At 48.1% G+C, this 18,539-nt stretch overlaps 1 protein-coding gene across 3 annotated transcripts in view; it reads left to right on the top strand.

The window, feature by feature from the left end:
* The window catches only part of RGS6 (regulator of G protein signaling 6), a 542,081-nt gene that overhangs the window by 503,563 nt on the left and 19,979 nt on the right, over positions 1-18,539 (top strand). For 2 of the 3 annotated variants that reach the window (XM_059373828.1, XM_059373829.1), the window contains exons 16-17: positions 13,249-13,338; positions 17,066-17,119. In XM_059373828.1, coding sequence (XP_059229811.1) covers positions 13,249-13,338; positions 17,066-17,119 — 144 coding nt within the window. The remainder of the gene's footprint in view (positions 1-13,248; positions 13,339-17,065; positions 17,120-18,539) is intronic. The other variant, XM_059373830.1, reaches the window with a different exon arrangement.

Genomic DNA, 18,539 nt, shown 5'->3' with positions numbered 1-18,539 from the left:
AAAGATAACCATCCAGTCTGTTGTCCACTTTCCAGGCCCTAACTGGGATTCCCTCTCACCCATCCTACACCTGGGGTGATGGGGCTTCAAGCTTCAGGCTTGTCTCTTCAACCCTCTTCATTTCTCTCACCTGTGGGGTCCCCAAATAGAGAATTGGCCTCCATCGCTTTCCTACAGACATTATTATCCAATTTAGGAAACTCAGTGGCACTGATGCAAATAATAGCATGGGAACAGAACCAATGTCCCTTGTCATCCGGATCTGCCTGGTTATTTTCTCAGAACTTCTAAACGGAAGCACCGCCCAAGCTCAACCCCATAACTGTCTTTCCTTTCCTCTGGCCGTGAGCTCCACTGAATGCTGGTGCCAGGCAAATTTGGTTCTACAGAGTTCCATGTTGTTACTTGATGAAAACTCAACCCTCTCATAACTCTTTGCAGCTTCAAAGCAAAATATTTAAATCATGAGAAATCTTTTTTTGTATGTGTCTGTGTATGTGCTCCCAAGCGCATACTGATGTATTCTGGAGAGGAAAGTGATGTAGGAGCTCCCTGGGTCATAGAGAGGCCCCTCAGATGAATGATCTGAACACACAGCTCAGTTCTCCATCGTTCATGAAATACAAGACCTGAGATACTCGTCAGAACCAGCCGACGAGCCAGATGTTGGAAGGAAGGATTTATTTGAATCTTTTATTATGGGAACCTGTAAACATGTGATAAAGTAGAAAGAGCAGAACAACATCCAACCTGAGCAATCACCAGTACAGGACCGATCTCATTTTATCTGTGTCCCCACCTACTTTTTCAGCTTCCATTAGGTTATTTTAAAGCAACTCTGTGACATTACATCATTTCCCTGTGAATACCTAGTATGTAGCATTACTAACACCACCGTCACACCTTAAAAATTAGCAACATTTTCTTTATAACATATATATGTTATATGCAAATGTTCAAATTTATGGCGGTGGTATAAATGCCATTTTTTAACCTTTAATTTAAAATCAGGCTCAGTGGGTTAAGCCGCTGCCTTCGGCTCGGGTCATGATCTCAGGGTCCTGGGATCGAGTCCCGCATCGGGCTCTCTGCTCAACAGGGAGCCTGCTTCCTCCTCTCTCTCTGTCTGCCTCTCTGCCTACTTGTGATCTCTCTCTGTCAAATAAATAAGTAAGATCTTTAAAAAAAAAAATAAATAAAATAAAATAAAATCAGAATCCAGGGGTGCCTGGGTGGCTCAGTCAGTTAAGCGTAGGTGTTTAGCTCAGGTCATGATCCCAGGGTCCTGGGGTTGAGCTCTATGTTGGGTTCCCTGCTCAACAAGAGTCTGCTTCTCCCTCTGCCTGCCACTTGCCCTGCTTGTTTGGTCGGTCTCTCTCTCTCTCTTTCTCTCTCATAACAAGAGAGTCCCTGTAGAGAGTCCCACAGCCTGGATTTTTATTTCTTTTATGGCAGCCCTGTGGTGCTGTTTAACATGTCCTTCTATCCTCCGTATTTCCTACAAATTAGTTTGATTTAGATATTTAGTTGGATTTACATTTGATGTCTGTGGGCAAAACTGCTTCATAAACCATGTTGTACTCTCTTGTCAGAAGGCACATAAGGTATAGTTTTCTCTTTTAGTGATTTTAGCAGCTGTTGATGTTTATTGCTTAGATCCATTAGTTAATTACTTCATTTAATAGCCAAAATACAAATAATCAAATATAGCTCCTATTAGAGCATCCAATAATACAATTTATATAGGAAAGATAGGATACGTGTTTGGCTTTTTCCCTTTATTTTTTAGTTTTCAAAATAATGAGTAGTTTACTATCATCTTCCAATGACCAATCAGGGTTTCCTGTTATGTTTTTAGTATCTTTGTAAACTCATAGGTTTAAACACATTTGGTGTGTTTTAGTCCATTTTGCTTATTATTTTTATTGGTGCTTGGATTGTGCCATCTCAGTCATTGGCTCTTTTTTACATGGTCCTGGTAACCTTTGATGTCATCCACATAACAAGGAAGCTAAGATCTTCCAGACCTTGTCCCAGACCTGGTTTCTCTTGGTGGGAAATGGTTCTTAGAGACAATAATCTAGGCACTTGGAGGTGCTCATTGTTCCTGGGTTGGTCATCCTCTCTAGACCTTTTCAATGGACAGAGTTAGGAAATTAGTGGGTTTTGGTGGTGATTAAAAATATGTCATAAGTTCTTACTTATACTTTCTATTCAAATTGAAAATTACAGGGGATTTTATTTAACCTCTTCTTTCTATATTGTACCCCCTTTCCCTATACTGAGAATCTCGGTTCTCAAGGATGCCACAGATGATGGCCCTAGTACCTCACGCCATTACTCATTCACTTTCTCCTGCCTGATCACAGAGCAGCTTTGGAGCTACAGCGCCCACACTAGCAGTAACAAGATGATTGTCGCCTGGTTCTTTAATTGTTGCATAGTATTCCATTGTGTGGAACTGCCATGGTTTAGTAAACCAGTCCTCGCTTCTTGACATTTATATTGTTTTTCATTTGAGAAAGGTGGGATAGGAAATCTTAGGAAGTCAGCAGATTGTGCCTTGACAAGTTTCTAAATAAACATTAGTACAGTGCTCTGTGGTTTTTCAGGTACTTCCACAAAAAGGATACCTCATTGTTGAGGCAGAGTAGACTCAGAGAGGCTACTCAGAGCCTCTCTAAGTTCCTCATTATGTTAGGGTCAATATCCTGGATTTCAAATAAAACACTTTCTAAGCAAACTTGTTTCAACCTGTTCCCTTTTGTTCTTAAGTGTGTTTCCACTGTAAACATACAATGTGCTTCTTTTTTTATTATTATTATGTTATGTCAGTCACCATATGGTACATCATTGGTGTTTTGGGGATTTTTCTGTTTTATTTTGTTTTTTTAAAAAAGATTTTATTTATTTATTTGAGCGAGAGCAAGAGAGAGCACAAGAAGGAGGAGTGGCAGAGGGAGAGGGAGAAGCAGACTCCCCACTGAGCAAAGAGTCCAATTCAGGGCTTGATACCAAGATCCTGGGATCATGTCCTGAGCCCAAGGCAGACTCTTAACTGACTGAGCCACCCAGGTGCCCCACATCATTAGTTTTTGAGGTAGTGTTCTATTATTCATTGTTTGTGTATAACAACCAGTGCTCCATGCAATGCGTGCCCTCCTTAATACCCATCATCAGACTAACCCATCCCCCATCCCTCTCCCCTCTAAAACCCTCGGATTGTTTCCTGGAGTCCATGGTCTCTCATGGTTCATCTCCCCCTCTGATTTCCCCATCCCTTCATTTTTCCCTTTCTTCTCTTAATGTCCTCTATGCTATTCCTTATGTTCCACAAATAAGTGAAACCATCTGATAATTATCTTTCTCTGCTTGACTTATTTCACTTAGCATAATCTCCTCCAGTTCCATCCCTGTTGATGCAAATGTTGGGTATTCATCCTTTCTGATGGCTGCATAATACTCCATTGTATATATGGACCACATCTTCTTTATCCATTCATCTGTGGAAGGGCATCTCAGCTCCTCCCACAATATGGCTATCGTGGACATTGCTGCTATGAACATTGGGGTGCACAATACATATGTAGTGAAAAGAAGGCCCACATACAATGTGTTTCTAACTAGCAGTGTAACCTTGGACAAGTTACTTGAATTCCCTGGGTCTTCCTTTCCTCATTTGTGTAACAAAGGTACCAGGGTCCCCACACATGGGGATGGAAAGGGGACCAGGTGAAATGAAGCACATCAACAACTAAAATGATTGGGCCTATACTAAAATAGAATAAATGCTTACTATTGTATTTTCCTATTGTGATTAATATTTTTATACCTTTATGTTTAACATGTTTGGTGAAAAAATTCAAATAATTTCATGTAATGTTAGCACCCAGAGACAATGCCCATTTTAGTGTATTTTCCTCCTCAATTTATGTGTACAGGGTGATCATGCAAATAGGGTGATTCTGTAGCCTGCCTTTTACACCAAGCCAGGGTTCAATTTTTAAAAACGAAACTTTTTCTGTAAAGGGCAAGACAGTATAAATTTTAGGCTTTGTGGGTCATATGGTCTGTGTCACCACTACTCAGTTCTGTGATGTAAGAACAGCTACACTGTAACAACATTACAATATAAACAGCATAAAGGAGGGGATATGGCTGTGTTCCAAAAAAAATCTTTATTTATAGTTACTGAAAGCTCAATTTCATATACTTTTTCATGAAATATTCTTTTTTTAATTTTTTCAGCCATTTAAAAATGTAAAAACCATTCTTAGCTCACAACCCATAAAGAAATAAGGGGCCAGATGTGAGTTTGAGGCCTGTTGCTTAAGACCCTTGTGCTAAACCATAAAAATCACTGAAATGCTTCAGGATACCAGAAAGGTAGACGTTAGCAGGTTGGGAGGGGTTAATCTTCCATTTCTTTGGGAGAGAAGGTCAGAGGGGCTCTCTCTTGGTGTGGTAGCGAATCAGTCTGAGTAAGGACTGGAGTTCACAGAACAGACTGAGAAGTCAGCTGGTGCCACAATGCTCCCACTACTTTCCCTTTCTGGTCCACACAGCCGCCCGCCCCAGACACACAGGTGTGATTCCAAAGCTTCCAGGTAAGGAAAACTGCTTCAATTCCTTAGCAGCCCAAGACCAGTCTAGACTTGCACTGATCTCCTGACCCTGGGCCAAGGGTCAGCTCCTCAGATCACACTGTCCCTGGATAGCTAGCTGTTGAGGGCTGGGTTTTTGTGCTGAGAGCTGGGGAACCTCCCTTCTCTACAGAAGGGTCCAGCCAGGAAGCAGGCTCTGAAACTGCTTCTGCTACCTGCTCTGTCTAGGATAGCACATTTAAGCCTTAAGTTTGCTTTCCTCATTCTGCCCATCTGCAAAGTGGGAATAACAACTCCCAAACCCTTGGAAATCCTCCTTTATGGGATCAGGAGGTGTGAGTGGCTTCTTCAGATGGTCATAAGTGTTTCTCAGAAGCCCCCACTGGCGGGCTCAGAGTGCCATAGACCCGTGACTGTGTGCCCTACTATTAGGGTCAGTAGCCAGAAAGGTCAGCTAGATTTATGGGTTCCTTTGAAATGAGGACTGGGGTGCGGTGGCCGCTCTCTCCCAGCATTTTGTTTTTTATCTGACCGCATGCATTGTTACAAAGTTAATTACCAATGTTTGCTTCCTGTGGAAATATTTCACGAGACACCCCGTCAGCACGGACCCTGCATTTGCAACTTGTGTTTTGCTGATCCATTTGGCTTTTTTGAAAATTTGGGCCAAGACCAAATCTTCCATAAAGGTCTGTGGGCTGTGACCATAGCCCTCAGCTGTTTGCTGTGTTGTTCCAATTTCACAGATTTAGCTTTGTAAGGGGAGAAAAAAAGAAAATGGGCCATGAATTTTTTTGTTGTTGTTGTTTTAAGGACTCAGTTCTTTATGCTATGGATTAAATTCTCTATTTCTCAACCATGGGGCATCGGACGACCTGCATTGCCACTCACCTGTTATGTGGTCCCGGGAAAGCACCTTGACCTTTCATGCCTTGGTTTTCTTATCTAGAAAATGAGGGTGATGGCTTCCATAGAGCCCTCTAAGGGTTTTTGAGAAACCAGATGAGCTAATGGCCTGACAGTTTTTTTTGAGTAAAAAGTGCTACATATTTATGTGTGTGAATTCACAAAAGTGAATGGCTCTAGTATTCCCAAGGTCTTATAATTCCAAGCTAGACCAAAAAATAATTCTCCCAATTGTCTGCTCCTCTAAGGAGTTTTCTTAGGAGAAAAATGCAGGAAAAGTATGTAGGAGCCAAATGCTGGGAGCCTCACATGTCATCCTGAGGAATTCAAACTTTCTCACTGTGAAGATGGTAACAAGGCATGGAAGGCTTTGAGCTAAGAGAGGGTATCAGAGGGTGGTGGGCAGGGTGAGCTGGAGCAAGAGAGATCTGCATCTCAGAGCATGTAATCTAAAGCTTTGCTGGTGGTTTTTGGAGGAGAAAATGAAACCACAGGAATTATTGAGAACCTAAGGCTTCCTCTTAGGACCGTCCCCTCTGCCCAGAGCCTCTGCAGTCTGCGGGAGGGAGATGGAAGTCAGCTGGATGCACAGTGGCTGCCTGGCTTCAATTTGAAAAGTCCCGGGTGTTGCCAGGATTGTATCGCTGGGCCCATTCAGTCATTCAGCCACCTCCCCATCCATCCATTTCATGGACGCTCGTTCTCCCATTCCAGTTGGGAGACCTTGACCTGTGAGCTGTGACATTCTATAGTGCGGGAAATTGCAAAGGAAGTGGGAGGCCTCCGTGACTCTTGGCCATCAGGCAGAGCTTGTCTAAGAGCATACCCTTCTTCACAAACAAAACAAAGCAGGCCTGAGAAAACACTTCATTGGGATTGGATTGGATTGGAAATATGTCCATCAAATGGACTGACACTTGAACTAGGCAGACCAACCCAGCCTTTGGCTCCAGTTCCTGTAGGATCTTATGTTGGCTTCCCAGAAGTCTGAGTCCCAACCCCCCTTCCCCCCCAACCCCTGACTCCTTTCCTACCTGAGCTGCTAAAATGCCCCATTGAGACTCCTTTGGGCCTTTTAGCACCTCTGGACTTAAAAGTTCTTTGATGAGAATTTGGTCTTCTTTACCTTCCATAAGTCCCCACAACACTAAAGTAATGCTCTGCCTGTGGTTCAAATTTTTTGAAAAATTTCTTTGACAACTCAGTCGGAAATCACTAACACTCTCAGCTGCACCTGTCATTAGAAAATAGGACAATCTGTCCCTTGGCTTTCCACTTTGAAAAATCTTGCCAAGCAACCTTGGGGAACACATATAGTAGGTGATCAATAAATGCCAGTTAGATTAAATTTCTACAACATACCAATTCAGCAAAACTTGGAATACCCACTAACAGCCAGGTGTTCTAGACTCTGGGAATATACAGATATATAGGAGTAGACCTCCATCTAAGTTCCTGAAACTCTACTTGGCCATGGTCCATGCATGGCATGATCAAAGTTCAACAAAGTGGGGATGGGTGATGAAAGAGATGAGAAAGATATCAGCAAGTCTCCACCTCCTTTAAATACACAAGAAGCCTCTAGTCAAGGATTTCTATTATTATCTCAACTAAGATGTTTAAAAGCAACTTGATTAAGGAACGCAAGGCGTCAAACATGTGCTTTGTTTAAAAGGCAAAGCTTTTATATGGAGTACACATCTATGTTTGTCCCAGATTACTCAGAAGTAGAAGCCTTCACAGCCTGCTGAAGGCTGGTCACCTTTGCTCTGGTGGTGGCCATGCTGGCATTGTGTGTCTTTATCACAAGACTGCCCCCAAGTTTCCTGATATTAATCCTCTATTGGAGGGCGTTTCCTGGTAGACTTCCCATGCCCAACATAGTGTAATAAAGAATGCCATAGCATTGCTAGCTCCAGGAGTTACTCATTTTATTCTGTGGGTGGTTTTATTTTAGGGAGATGAACAGCAGAGGGAGGGATGCGTTCTCCAAAAGAACAGACCTGTTGTTTGTGATCTGGTTCTGTTTATTACCACGCAGACTAGTAGTTCCTAGAGAGAAGGCGCCAGAGAGCTAAATTCCAAAATTTCTTTGTTGATGCTTCAGAGAATATCTTGCCTGCACGAAACCCCATGACCTTGAAGAGGAAAAGGAAAACACCAGTCTGAGTTAATGCCCATGGCATTTGGGTAGGTAAAAGGTAATACACAGAGCTGTCTTGAAAGCTACTCTTGTGCACAGAATAGGGATTGAAGAGCCTCAAGGGACTGCACCCTTTGGTCAGTTACATTGAACGTGTTGATACAGAGGCTTTGCAGGGTAAAGGCATCTGAGGACATATTCTTACGCTCTCTTATGATTGGAATGCTGCATGACATGGAAACAAGTGTCCCCGAGCTCTGCTTGGAAGGACGAAGAAATCCAAATGGGGGCTTCTCATTTAAGATCCGCATGATCCTAGGAGGTCATCCAAAGCTGCTCCATGAGGACAACAAGTGGGTGTCCACACTGCCATGACATCGCTTCTGTCGCCTCGCCTACGTCTACTCAGCAGGTGCTGATTTAGGCCTCACATCATGTTCTCAACACTGTGCAGTCCCATCTTGCGTCCTCCTGCAGCACCCAGGTTGAAACAAGTGCTAATTTCCCCTAACCCTCAGCTAACCGTGCCTAGGGTCTAAAGACCTCTGGTTTACGATATTTGAGAGTCTCTTGAAAGGGATCTCCTGGGTGACTTGCTTTGATACAGACCAGCTGCTTACGGCTTCCCAAGGGTCCAGTCAGACCCCAGAGTTTTGCCAGGTCAGGACCTCTCTTCTGGCATGGGAGGCAAGTTGTACACGGTCTGTGAGGTAAGAAGCCTGTACCTGTTGCCCTGAGTGACCCAGGCATCCCCATCACTGATGGCAGAGGTAGTAAATGGGTCCCAAAAGGCAGCTCATCTACCACCAGGATGACTCGTTTTAGGACTCAAGCAGAAACCCCTAATGTTTCTGCCAAGGACACACTGAGAACCTCTTGTCCCAGTCACGCAACACTGACTCCCCCCAAAACTCCAGTTCAAGGACGGTGAAAACCAACATGCTAGGGAAGAGTACAAGCATTGGGGGGAGGGTCACACAGTTCTGGGTTCAAATCTAGCTCTGTATGTGGACCAATCCCTTAACCTTTCAGAGTTTCAGAATCCTCATCTATAAAATGGGGTTGTTTAACTTGAAGCACTGATTCAGAGCACACAACAGCAACTAAATTATGGCTCTGCTTCGACCTACCTCCCGCCCCAGGGATCCTGCCATCTTTGGGCTCACCCCCACGCCCTCCCTAGCAAGGACGGCCACAGCATGAAGGCTGATTGTTATTACTACATTACATGTATATAGTTTCTATCGTGCCCTCACTTCAGTGTCCTCATTGAATTGTGTGATAGGCAGGGCCGGAGAGGGGCAAGAGTCAGGACCTGAATCCAAGCCTTTGGCGCCCAGCCCGGGCTCGCTTCCACCTCTCTGCTCAGCAACACCCCCTTCTACCCTACAGCCTCATCTTTTACGATGGACCCAGCAGTCCCCAAAGTCTGGTGGAGAGTAGCGATGAGGCCCATGTCTCTGCGAAAAGAAAAACAGTGCACTCAAAACTCACAAGAAGGGCTCTCGGCAGCTGCGCAATGCTCCAGCTGAGTGGTGTCCCACTCCAGGAGGATGTGCGAACGCTGGGAAATGAGATGGTCGCTGTCTTAGGGACCCACCGCAAAGAGGAGGCCATGAGGGTGCTCTTAAGCAAGTCAGCCGCTCCAGCCTGCTTGGGGCCCAAGGCTCCAGGTATTTGTCTGATGACCCTCCCCAGGGCTTGTGAGGATCCCTGTGTTTTGCCTAAAAATACAGGAGATTCCCAAATGAGGACCATCATGGCAAAGCATTGATTTGAAGCAGGTGTGGTTGTGAGACAGCTTGCACTTCCTGCTCCTTCCAGCGCCCGCATGGATCGCGCGCCCTCCGGGCTCCCGTCGTTGCTTTCACCTTAGCATCCCAGGCGAGCAGAACCTCCCATCCAAGGCCCGGGCCCAAAGAGGGACAGGCAGGTGGAGTGTCTCGTCCGGGTGACATCCCTGTGCTGTGGCTGTCAGCTCCCACAGGGGTGTGATGCCCTCCCCACGCTGACCACTGCGGCGAAGATGTTCGGGAGGATTTAGGGCCCTAGAGAGCCCGTTGCTCAGACCCACTCCCCCATGGGTCAGGAAGCCAGAGGGGGACCCTGCTCGTTCTACTGGTTCATAGTCAACTCAGCTATCTCTCCTTGAGGGGGCGAAGGAATAAGGAGGAGGAGGAAGAGAGAGAGAGAGGAAGGAAGGGAAGATAGAAATGAAGAAGGAGAAAAGAGAAGACCAAACTACTTTTTCTCTTGCCCCGGAGGAACTCTGTCAGTGAGGCTTCCTGGTTTTGCCAGTGGCTCTTTGCAGATTCTGGATGTACATTTCCCTTAAGACTGGTTGCCTTCAGAGCAGGGGAAACAAACCAGAACCTCCCATAAATCAGTAGAGGTCACTGCCAAGAGCTTTGTACACTTGCTGTCCCTGCCAGTGATCAACTCATTGCATTTGGGAATTGGCCAAAGACCCTGAGTCCCATCTTAATTCTCATTCCCAGAAAAACCTCGGCGCTCCGTTCACCCACCCCCTGTTTACTGTCTTTGTGCTTCTTAGACAAAGCTGGCAAGGAGGAAAGAACAGAGTTCTGTAACTGGGTCTATCAAAGGCCCCATTTCTTGGCTTGGGGGAGCAGAGGAGAGTAGGAGGCAGCCATGGACCACTGCACTGTGTACACTGCACTGTGTACAGGCCCGGAGGGGGAGAGGCCATACCCTACTCTGAAAGAGTGGGTCATCCCATACACACCCATTCTCAACACCCTGTGCTTACATGGCTACCTTGGAGCCCTTAGCTCCAATACGCCCCAAGGTCTACAGAAGTTGCTGACGGGAGTGAGCCCACCACAAGGGGCCACGTAAAATTCACGAGTGGCTGGGACCTGAAACTGCTCTGGGAGTTGTAGTCTATGACTTTGTGTTTCGATCGTGCTTCATAGTCTCTAAGCTTTATGACAGCAGGGACTTTGTCACCTCAGTGCTTGACAGGGTGCTCGTCCATAGTAGATGTTCATTAAATATTTGCTGACTGTTTCTGTGACGAAATGTTTAGACATGTGCTTTATCCTGTTCTTTTTTAACTGACAAGTTCATCCTTCTAATGGACCAGGCTTTTCCGTCCTACACTGAGGCTGGAGGAATTAGCTAGATCGGGGGCGAAGTTTGTTGCCACGGCCGGAAGTGCTGGACTAGGAGGGATCTCCTTACTTCTCTTGGGGCAGTACGGCGCGGGGTGAGGGGTGTGAACTAGACCTGGGATTTGGATTCCTCCGAGAAGCCAAGATGAGAAGCAGGAGCCTGTTACCTTGGAGAAGGTTTGGAGAGGGTCCAGGTATGAATGGAAGGTCTCTCCAGATGAAATCAGGAGCCACCTGGCTCTGTCAGCCAGAAACAAGCAATGCCGGAGACAGGAAGAAAGAGACAGTGAGTCATTAACATGACCTATGATTTAAATGGTAGAACAATTTAAAGAGACCACACATAGAGCGCCTCAGCCTAGGCTCTGAGGCCATTAGAGATGATCCAAGATGTTCACATATGGGATTCCTTCAAGCTGCGTGTGAGCCCCACTCCCCTTCCAAGCAGAAGGCAGGAGCTGAGGGGAGCAGAAATCACAAGTATGGCGCCTATAAACTCACAGAATGTTACTCAGGCCAGCCCAGCCGTGAACCTGGAAACAAGGTCACTAATACTGAATCCTGTGCTTCACGTTGTACATGTAAGAGATAAAGACATATTGTTTCTACCTTTACGGAACTTACACTAAAGTGGGCTGGATTTCTGTCTGAAAATTGCAGGAAAACACTAGGGGAAGCGTGTTCTCACTGAGTTTACGAAATGCACCACATCTAGATTATCAAAGTCGGTTCAGATCCAAGCCACTGTTGAATTTTGCTTGCCTCCATGAATTTTGCTTGGCTCCTGGCCAGGCATCTCTAAAATGTGCCCCCCCTGCTGAGGGGAGACTTCCCTTCCTCTACCCTCCCCTGGAAGGCAAGTCCCAAGGGAGAAGGCCCTTCATGACCAATCCCTCCTCTCAGCTGAGCACCATCTCCTCACGGACGGGCTCTTCATTGCCCCGAGCCCCGAAGCCCTCGTCCACATTCATGGGATGAACAGTGCGTGTATGTAAGAGAAGATGCTTCCTCTACCAAGCCAGCCTCTGCCAGCAAGCCCATCCTTCCTAGGGAAAGCCCACCACTCCTCTTAACAGGTCCTCTCTTGGGACAGCCAGGTTTTCCTGGACAGCTGAGCCACATCTATTCCATCACAACTGATAAATAATCTTTTTCCAATCAACAAATGCCCTCTTTTAAGACTCCCAGCTTACCCTGCCCTTGGTGAGGACAGATCTGTGAGGAAGGGCCCACAGACTATAGGAATTAGCTGGAAGTCAAGGGTGAAATTCAGCAACAAGGCCAGAATGCAAATGCCTCTAGAAGCCCGGGCGAGGAGAGGGCACCACGCCACAGCATCTGCCCCTCCTGGATGTAAGCCTTAGGCCTGGCGTATTTGCTCACATGCCCCGTAGATGGTTTCCAAGGGCACCCTTCCAGGACCGGAGAGTGGCTCTAACAGGCACAACTGACCTAATTGCACCGTTGCCTAGGGAGTTGGGTTTTTTGGGGTTTTAAGATTTTATCTACTTATTTGACAGAGAGACATCACAAGTAGGCAGAGAGGCAGGCAGAGAGAGAGAAAGAGGAGGAAGCAGGCTCCCTGCTGAACAGAGAGACCGATACAGAACTCGATTCCAGGACCCTGAGATCATGACCTGAGCTGAAGGCAGAGGCTTAACCCACTGAGCCACCCAGGCGCCCTGGTTTTGTTTTGTTTTTTTTTCTTTTTTTTTTTAATTTGAGATACTTCTCAGTTCACATGCAGCTGCAAGACCTAATACAGAAATGTACCAGCGACCAGTTTCCCATAATGGTAACATCTACAAACCGTAGCATGATATCACAACCATGATGTTGACATTGCTATGTCCACCAAGTGTATCCAGTTTCCCAATTTTACCTGTACTGGTGTGTGTGTGTGTGTGTGTGTGGTTCTGTACAACTCCGTCACCCCGAGAATCCTTCATACTGTCTTTTATAACCACACCTTTCCCTACCCCCTCGCATCCTTACCCCTTGGCTACCACTCATCTGTTGTCCGTGTCTGTAATTTGTCATTTTGAGAATGTTACACAAATGGAATCATACAGTGTGTAACCTTCTGGGGATTGGCTTTTTCCCTCCATAAATCCCTGGAGATTCATCCAAGTGGCTGGGTGTACCACTAGTTGGTTCCTGCTCACGGCTGGGCTTGTGGTTTTAATCATTAAGCAATATTGCATCTCCACGTGGCACCAAGGCCCGATTACAAAGCCTTTGGGACCTGATCCTCAAGGAGATATCATTCTAAGGGAGAAGATTTGTGTTGTTTGGTGTTTCTGGGTGGGAAAAGAACAAAACAAACATACCGCAAGTGTTTCTAGATGCGCACAGCGTACCCCGGTTGGTCTCTTTCTTCAAACAGGAACCCAAATGGTCCCCTTTCCTTAGCAGTGGTTGACAGCTCTCTCTTGTGTTTTCCCTCCTCCTTCCTTCCCAGGAACACATCTACAAGCTGATGAAGAGTGACAGCTATGCCCGCTTCCTCCGGTCGAACGCTTACCAGGACTTGCTGCTGGCCAAGAAGAAGGTATCTTTGGGAAGGGCAGGCCTGCCTTTCTTAGCACTGTTAACCCTTGCCTGCTGCTTGCTGCTGGCGTCAAAAGAGATTATCATCCCTTGGGTTTTATTTATTTTCTCTTTTCCTCTTTCCCCTCTCTATCCGCTCCCCCTCTAAGGGAAGACAAGTAGAATAGTCACCACCTCAGCCCACCCCGCAGGTCCAGGGTGTAGCATCCTGTCTCCATGGCCCCATTACCTTGGCCTTGGGCGTTCTGCCCACAGCAGGTGACTAAATATCAAGGCCACGGTGGCTCAACATAAGATTTCAGGACTGGCGGTGACATCCGCAAATCCCTTAGGAAACCGGAAAGAGCCCCTCCACTGCAACGTCCGACGCCCTTACCACAGACTTTAGGTAAAATCTGACCTGCTCAGAGCTGAGGACGAGGCAAGGATCGGGCGACCCCCTCACTGAGTAGGAAACCTTACAGATTTCAAGTCCTCCCCCCAGACACCACTCTGGCCCCAGAAGTAACTCCTGGAATTGTCCCTTCCCCGATGCCCCACAGTGCTTGCCCTTTCTTTCAGCCACGAAATAACTGCTCGCTAGCTTCGTAATTCTCCTCTCCTTGGAATCAAGTCATGGTTCCCTGTAGCCCTTGGCATCTGGACTGGGGGGGGGGGCCAGGGACCCACAGCATGTAGGTGACAAGGGGCAGCTGAAACAGGAAGAACTCTGCTGGGTTTCTGGGAGGAAGGCAGGCAGAGCCGGGAGGGGCCTGGGGTCTGGAAAAGGGGAGGCAGGAGAGATGGTTGGGGACTCCGGTATGCCTGCAAACCCTCTGCGCTTTGCAGCTCTGCTCCGAGGCCCACGTGTGGTTACGTGTGGCTCTCCTTGCACCCAAATCCACAGCTTCCGTGCCACGCCACTCAGGACCATGGGTATCCCCTCGGCTCCCCTCGCAGCCAACCCCAGTCCCTGAGCTTATGGCTGTCCACCCATGCGCCCTCTGGCAGGCTGCCTCTCCAGGCCACACAGTCCTCCTCTCTGTGTACTGTCTGTCTCCCTCGTGTGCCGGGATCCTGTCTGCGTATCTGGTTGGTACCATTGAACTCCAGGGTCTAGAACAGCCTTTGTTTCCCGTTCTTCTGACATTAGGGAGCCCTGAAAACATTCCTGATAGTCTGAGGAAGGGAAAGGGAATTCTAGAATGCCCAAGCTGTCAGAAACCCAGCTTTATTGGTTGCCTGCACCCCTTCCAACAAGTGTCACTCTTCAATGGAAAACGGGAAGCCTGGCCTCATGCTGTTGGCCTTGCAGGAGGGTGGAGATAGAGGGGAACACCAGATGCCCATTTTCTCAAGAAAAGCTACAGACACTTCTGGTATCTCCAGCCCAGATCTCATGGGGGAAGGCCAAAATGAATGTTCCAGTTTCTCCTGTCTCAAGACCCTGAACTGATCCCAGTTGGGAGAAATTCTGAGTTTCTAGCCGTCTGGCTCATCTGGGCCCAGCCACATACCCAGGAGAAGCCAGAGTCCATGCAGTCCTCTTAGAGGTCTGAACACAAAGGGGTAACACACTCCAGCTCAGGAGGTGGAGCCGATACACCTGTGCCCACAGGTCCTCCCGTAAGAGGAGAACTTCTCAGAGGAGATCCCTCACGTGAGGAAGGGACCCACCACAGCTTGCCTGTGAAATGTTACATGTGAAACTGATTAGAGTTATCGTCCCAGCCCCCAAATGAAGGGATGTTCTCTGGCAGAAAAGCTCTTGCAGATGCCAATGCCCTTGCAGTATCCAGGGGTTAATCGTTTCCAAAAACAGTGACAAAACCTACTTTTTCTTCCATTTCTCCCTAAGAGTTTCCAGGTATGGACTGGAGTTGTAACTCGGCATTTTCAGGTAGGCCTAGAAGTACCCTGATGTCAGAGATGGGCTTGCCGTGTGATATCAATGTCCAGGTCGTAAAGGTACGTGAGAGGTCCCACGCTCCAGCTGCAAGAGGGAATCTCATCCGACCTCACTTTATTGCCTTTCCATCTTGTGATGGAGTCTGGAGCCACAGCCTCCCAAGCCTTCCTCCCTAGGTCATCCTGTTTCCCAATATTGTCAAAGATAAGGTTAGCTGCTCTAGCAAAGCAGGTTCTCAAGGAGCAGGTGAGCTGGGTTTCTAGGGCTCCTCCAGGATACGCAAGGCAGGAACCCGAATGAGTCAGACAATGGTGCCCATCTGTGAACAGCAACACAGTAGCCAGAGGACAAGAATGACAGGCACATCATGCTAGCTGCAGGGCCCAGGACCAGCCTGACCCCAGCCGAGTGTGTGCCGCCTATGCCGCGCACAGGATGGAAGCTGAGTTCTGCAGTCCCCAGAGCCAAGACTTGGTATGGTAACCTTTGGCTTCTTGTGGGAGGAAAAGGACCAGCCTGGCTCTGCCATGGTGTGTCGTGTGTGTATGTGTGTGTTGTGTTGTTTTCCTTCTGCGACGTCCTGTCTCCTGGCAGCCAGCAGAGGGGATAGGGGCATGACCACCACCAAAGAAGCCCTCTGACCTTGACCGCACAGTCAGGTGGCTGCCCTTGCCCCCCCCCACACGCACCCCACCCCCTGCTTCCGGCACCCTGCAGACCCACAGGCACCTGGCTGCTCCTTCAGCTCTCCACTTTCCATTTTTGCTGAGAGAGAGAGAGAGTGTGTGTGTGTTTCCATGTGAGTGACTATACTCTCCAGATTTCCCAGTCTCGGGCTCAAGAGCCTAGAACAGGGCTCTAGGATGGCTCTAGGATCAACTAGCCAGTATTTGGAATATAATTCATGTCATTCTCTTCCAAACCTCTTGGAAAGCAGGAAACTTAGGGAGAGGGCCAGGAGCGTGCCACACCCTCCTCTCTTCCTGTGGTACTGTGTGGTAGTGAGTGACTAGGCCTGGGAGGAGGTGTCAAGGGCTTTGCCTCTTCGTGCCCCTGGCAGGGGCTCTTTAGCTAAGAGTTCTCCACAGAGGTCCCTGAGCCTCCTGTCACCTGCCCCGCGTAAACCTCAGAACGGGTCACCTGTCTACACACCAAGAGGGCACTTTCTGTTCAAAACACTTTTTCTGAGGCCCAAAACATTTTGTCAACAGAGTAGGCGTGGGCAGACCCTCCTTGCTCTAAAGACACAGAATGAAATTCAACAGGGGACCAGTAGGAAGTCCCTGAAGTGAGTGAAATTTCTGGCTGCGTCTGGGTGGGGAAAAAAAAATCCCAGAGTCCTAAGCCCGACTTCCAGAGGTGTTGGTGACCTCACCTTGCCTACAGCCACGTCCTGACATCCCATCAGGATCCCCAGCCTTCAGGGGTAGTCTGTTCTGGGTCCCCATGTGAGGCCCCCAGGCATCTGCCTGCAAATGGGGACAAATGGGGGGCGCCAGCCCGGGAGCACAGACCGTGGGACGCAGGGAGCAGGCGGAATCTCGTGCAAAGGCACAGAGGCTTGGACTCCGAGCCCCACAGCGCCACGGGCGGTGCCCTTAGAAGCAAACACCCCCTTTCCTAATGAGGCAGCACCATCTCCGGCAGGCTTCTGTTTGCTGTCTCTCCCGCTGCCTCTCACCTACGGCGCTGGCTGCTTCTCTTCTCCCGTTTCCCCCCCTGTTTTGCTGTTGTTTTTGTTCATTAGCTGCCGCTGCTGCTGTTTGGAAACCACATGTAAGCTGAAGAGTTTTTTTTTTCTGTATTTTTCTCCCTACCTTTTTTTTTCCCCCCCCTAAAGCCAGAAAGTGAGCAAGGTCGTAGAACTTCCTTAGAAAAGTTCACTCGCAGTGTGGTAAGTTCAGCTGGTTTTCTTCCCTCAACGTTTCTTCTGGTTTTTCTTTGTTTCTTCAATTTTTTTGTTGTTGGTTGTCGGGGCGGGAGGGAGTCCAAGGCTTTCCCCTACTCGATACACCCTTTTTCTTTTGCGAGCGTCTGCCGCTGCTCTTCTAGGGGTGGGGGTGCAGACCCTGAGCACCTCCCTCTGCAGAAGGTGCACACCGCCGCCCAGCCTCGGGCCGCGCGTTTGATCTTCTGTTCAGGGCTTTGAATTGGAAGGATCCTGCTGCCCTTGGGGCTGCACGGCGAATGCATCTTCTGCGGCAGCCCAGGGAGAAGGCCATCGAACTGTACCATGAAATAGATTGGCTCAGAACCATAGCTCATCTAAAAAAAAAAAAAAAAAAAAAAAAATCCAAATTTCCATCCGTGAGCTCTAGCCATCACACAGGTGCAGGTCGCGAGCTGATGCTGCCACGTAGCGGCTTTTGCGGGGGCAGAAGGTGCCGTGCTGCATGGGTCCTGGCGATGCCGTCTAGCTGCCGTGTGTGTTAGTGGCCTCTGCATGAGTTCCGACGTCCCTTACGGTCCCTGTCAGCCTCATCCACGTAGCGGGACAGGGAGAGGAGGGGCAGCAGGCGTGAAGCGGAGGAAGTCCCTGTGCTCTCCCCTGTGCTCCCAGGGTTAAGACCTGATCAAGTTCCCTGGGGCCTTGACTGTGACCAAGGGAGTGAAGGTGGGCTCCGGGTTGACTCTTTTTGTAGGGAAGTGGCCTGTTTCTCATGCACATCCAGCTTCGAGGGGGCTGGAGAGCAACACGGTGGCAGATAGGAGACCCCATGGTTAAGAGGCGAGACCTCTGAATTCATGGACCTTCCCCATGGCGCACGGTGCAGGTTCTTCTGTCCTGGGGCCTGTAGAACACCACAGACCCATCTCTCCTCTTTGTGACATTCTCTCCAAGATTCGAGCATAGGCCTCAGTGTTTAGGAAGGATTTGGGCTCACCGAGCCCCTCACTCAATCAAAAACAAGCTGCTGAGTCCATGGAGCCCAACCAGCACTGTTAATGTCAGACTAGGGGGAAGCAAAATGGCAGCCAGAGAACGGGACGCCCATGTCCCATTTCCCTTCCCAAAAGACAGCAACCCACTGATGCTGACTTGCCCTTTTCTTCCCCCTCTGTTGAAGGTGAGAGTCCTTATAAACCTGACCCTTGTGTGATCCGTATATCTCGTTCATCTTTTTAGCATAGCTGGATGCATTTTTACGGAATTTAAACATGAATTTGAATTTGTTATAGATGTAAACATCACAATAGCTGTGGTAGGAGACGATTTAAGATATGAGTGTTTACCCCTTTGCTTCTTTGGTCCTCTCTCTCTCTCTCTCTCTCTCTCTCTGTGGCCTTTCCTCATGAGAAATCAGAATTTGCTG

This window comes from Mustela nigripes, chromosome 13, assembly GCF_022355385.1.
Source record: "Mustela nigripes isolate SB6536 chromosome 13, MUSNIG.SB6536, whole genome shotgun sequence".
NCBI classification, from domain to species: Eukaryota; Metazoa; Chordata; class Mammalia; order Carnivora; family Mustelidae; genus Mustela; species Mustela nigripes.
This window is presented reverse-complemented; position numbering and strand designations above follow the sequence as displayed.